General features: G+C 44.6%; 1 protein-coding gene across 1 annotated transcript in view; it reads left to right on the plus strand.

Moving 5' to 3' along the window:
- TXNL1 (thioredoxin-like 1) overlaps positions 1–1,541 on the plus strand; it is a 21,558-nt gene that overhangs the window by 1,675 nt on the left and 18,342 nt on the right. Inside the window, exon 2 of the mRNA XM_009323114.1 lies at positions 289–373. Coding sequence (XP_009321389.1) covers positions 289–373 — 85 coding nt within the window. The remainder of the gene's footprint in view (positions 1–288; positions 374–1,541) is intronic.

Here is a 1,541-nt window from a genome sequence, read left to right on the forward strand (position 1 = left end):
CCCGCCTTGGTCTGGGGCCGAGGAGGCTCCCCGGCCGCGAGAGAACCGCCGGGGGCCTAGAGGGGTTTTGGTATTTTTATTTATTTGGATGCGAGGCAAGGTTTTAAACGTGAGAAGCGCAGTTAGCTGGCAAAATGCTGTATCATTTTGATATGCTGCGGGTGAGAGCCGGGAACTAATTGTTTCTTTAGCGTTAGTGACACTCCCCGTCTGTAGTATATAAGCATAGTCATAGAATCAGAGTGGTGCTTCGATTTCTGGTGTTAAATCCGCCTTTTTGCAGCTGAGCCAACTTCCCCTGCCCTCTGAACCTGCCATTCTTCAGGTGCTCTGAGGAGATCAGACACTGCGCTGGCTTAAAATCCAGTTGTAGGTCAGGAAGCCGCTGCTGAGAGAGGGTGGAGAGAACTGCATCGTTCTTGGTTTCTGTTAAAAACATCTTCTGCCTTAATAAAACTTAGCTAGATCCCAATCCTTTTTGCCCGGGGCAAGCAGATGTCCTTTTTTCCCCTACTCAGCGGGGGTTTGAAATACGAATGTAGTGTGATCTGGCTCGGTTGGCGGCCAAAGGAAATCTCAGCAATTCAATTATTCACAGTAATCTGCGGAATTAGGGAGAATAGCGATAGTGTTGGAGGTCCTGGGCTTCAAAGTGCTCCTCATTGTTGTCAAAGTCCTAGCTTTTAGTGCCCGTACTCTCTTTCTTCATCTTTCCACCCCTTATTTAAGTGTACAGTTGAACCATTCCCCTTCCAATGGCTGTTTGGAGCTCAAAAGACTTCAGGTCTGATGTTGTGAAAGATGTTTATACTTGGAAGAGGCCACAAGAATCACGAGCTGTGTATCTGAATGGGTACTGAGAAAAGCATTGATAGACACGCATCTGATGTCTGATTGCTGGTTCTTAGTTATGGGATTGGGGTGCTTTTTTTTTTTTAAGCTATGTCAACTTCACCCATAACTGTAGAGGTGTTGGTGATCTCGGTAATACTGCGTACATGTGTGCCCAGGAAAGTATTTTGGTTACAGACAACCTGATAGATTAGGTTCCAGTTAGATTAATGGCTCGATGTCTTAACGTATAAGTATCTGTGAGTTTGCCTTGCTATGCTGCGGTGGATCCATACCCTCTCTGTCAGGAGAGAATAGGAAAGGTGAAGCAGATCTTGTCTGTGCTGTTTTGCAGCTATATGTGTTGGCAGATTCCCGCTGACAGAGCTCTCGGCTTTAGATAACGGCCTGTGCTGATATGCTGTTGGAGGGAGTTTCTACTGTTTTGTTTTGGGTTTTTTTTCTGTTTTGCTTTTTAACTGCTTCTTTCACAGCAAGCTGAGTTGTGAGAGTATTCCTTTGCAGGAATAGTTGCATCTGTACACTTCCTATAGGCCAGCAGAAGTATAATAATTAACAAATACATATTATCAGCCAAGGTGATACAGTTAAGTCAGCAGAGGTCAGGTCTGTTCTACCAGGGCCAAATAAATATGGTAGCAACTGGTTACAGTTGTAGTAAGTGAGAGTTACTGTAGTAAGAATTTTAT

This window comes from Pygoscelis adeliae, unplaced genomic scaffold (assembly GCF_000699105.1).
Source record: "Pygoscelis adeliae isolate BGI_AS28 unplaced genomic scaffold, ASM69910v1 Scaffold174, whole genome shotgun sequence".
Taxonomy (NCBI): domain Eukaryota; kingdom Metazoa; phylum Chordata; class Aves; order Sphenisciformes; family Spheniscidae; genus Pygoscelis; species Pygoscelis adeliae.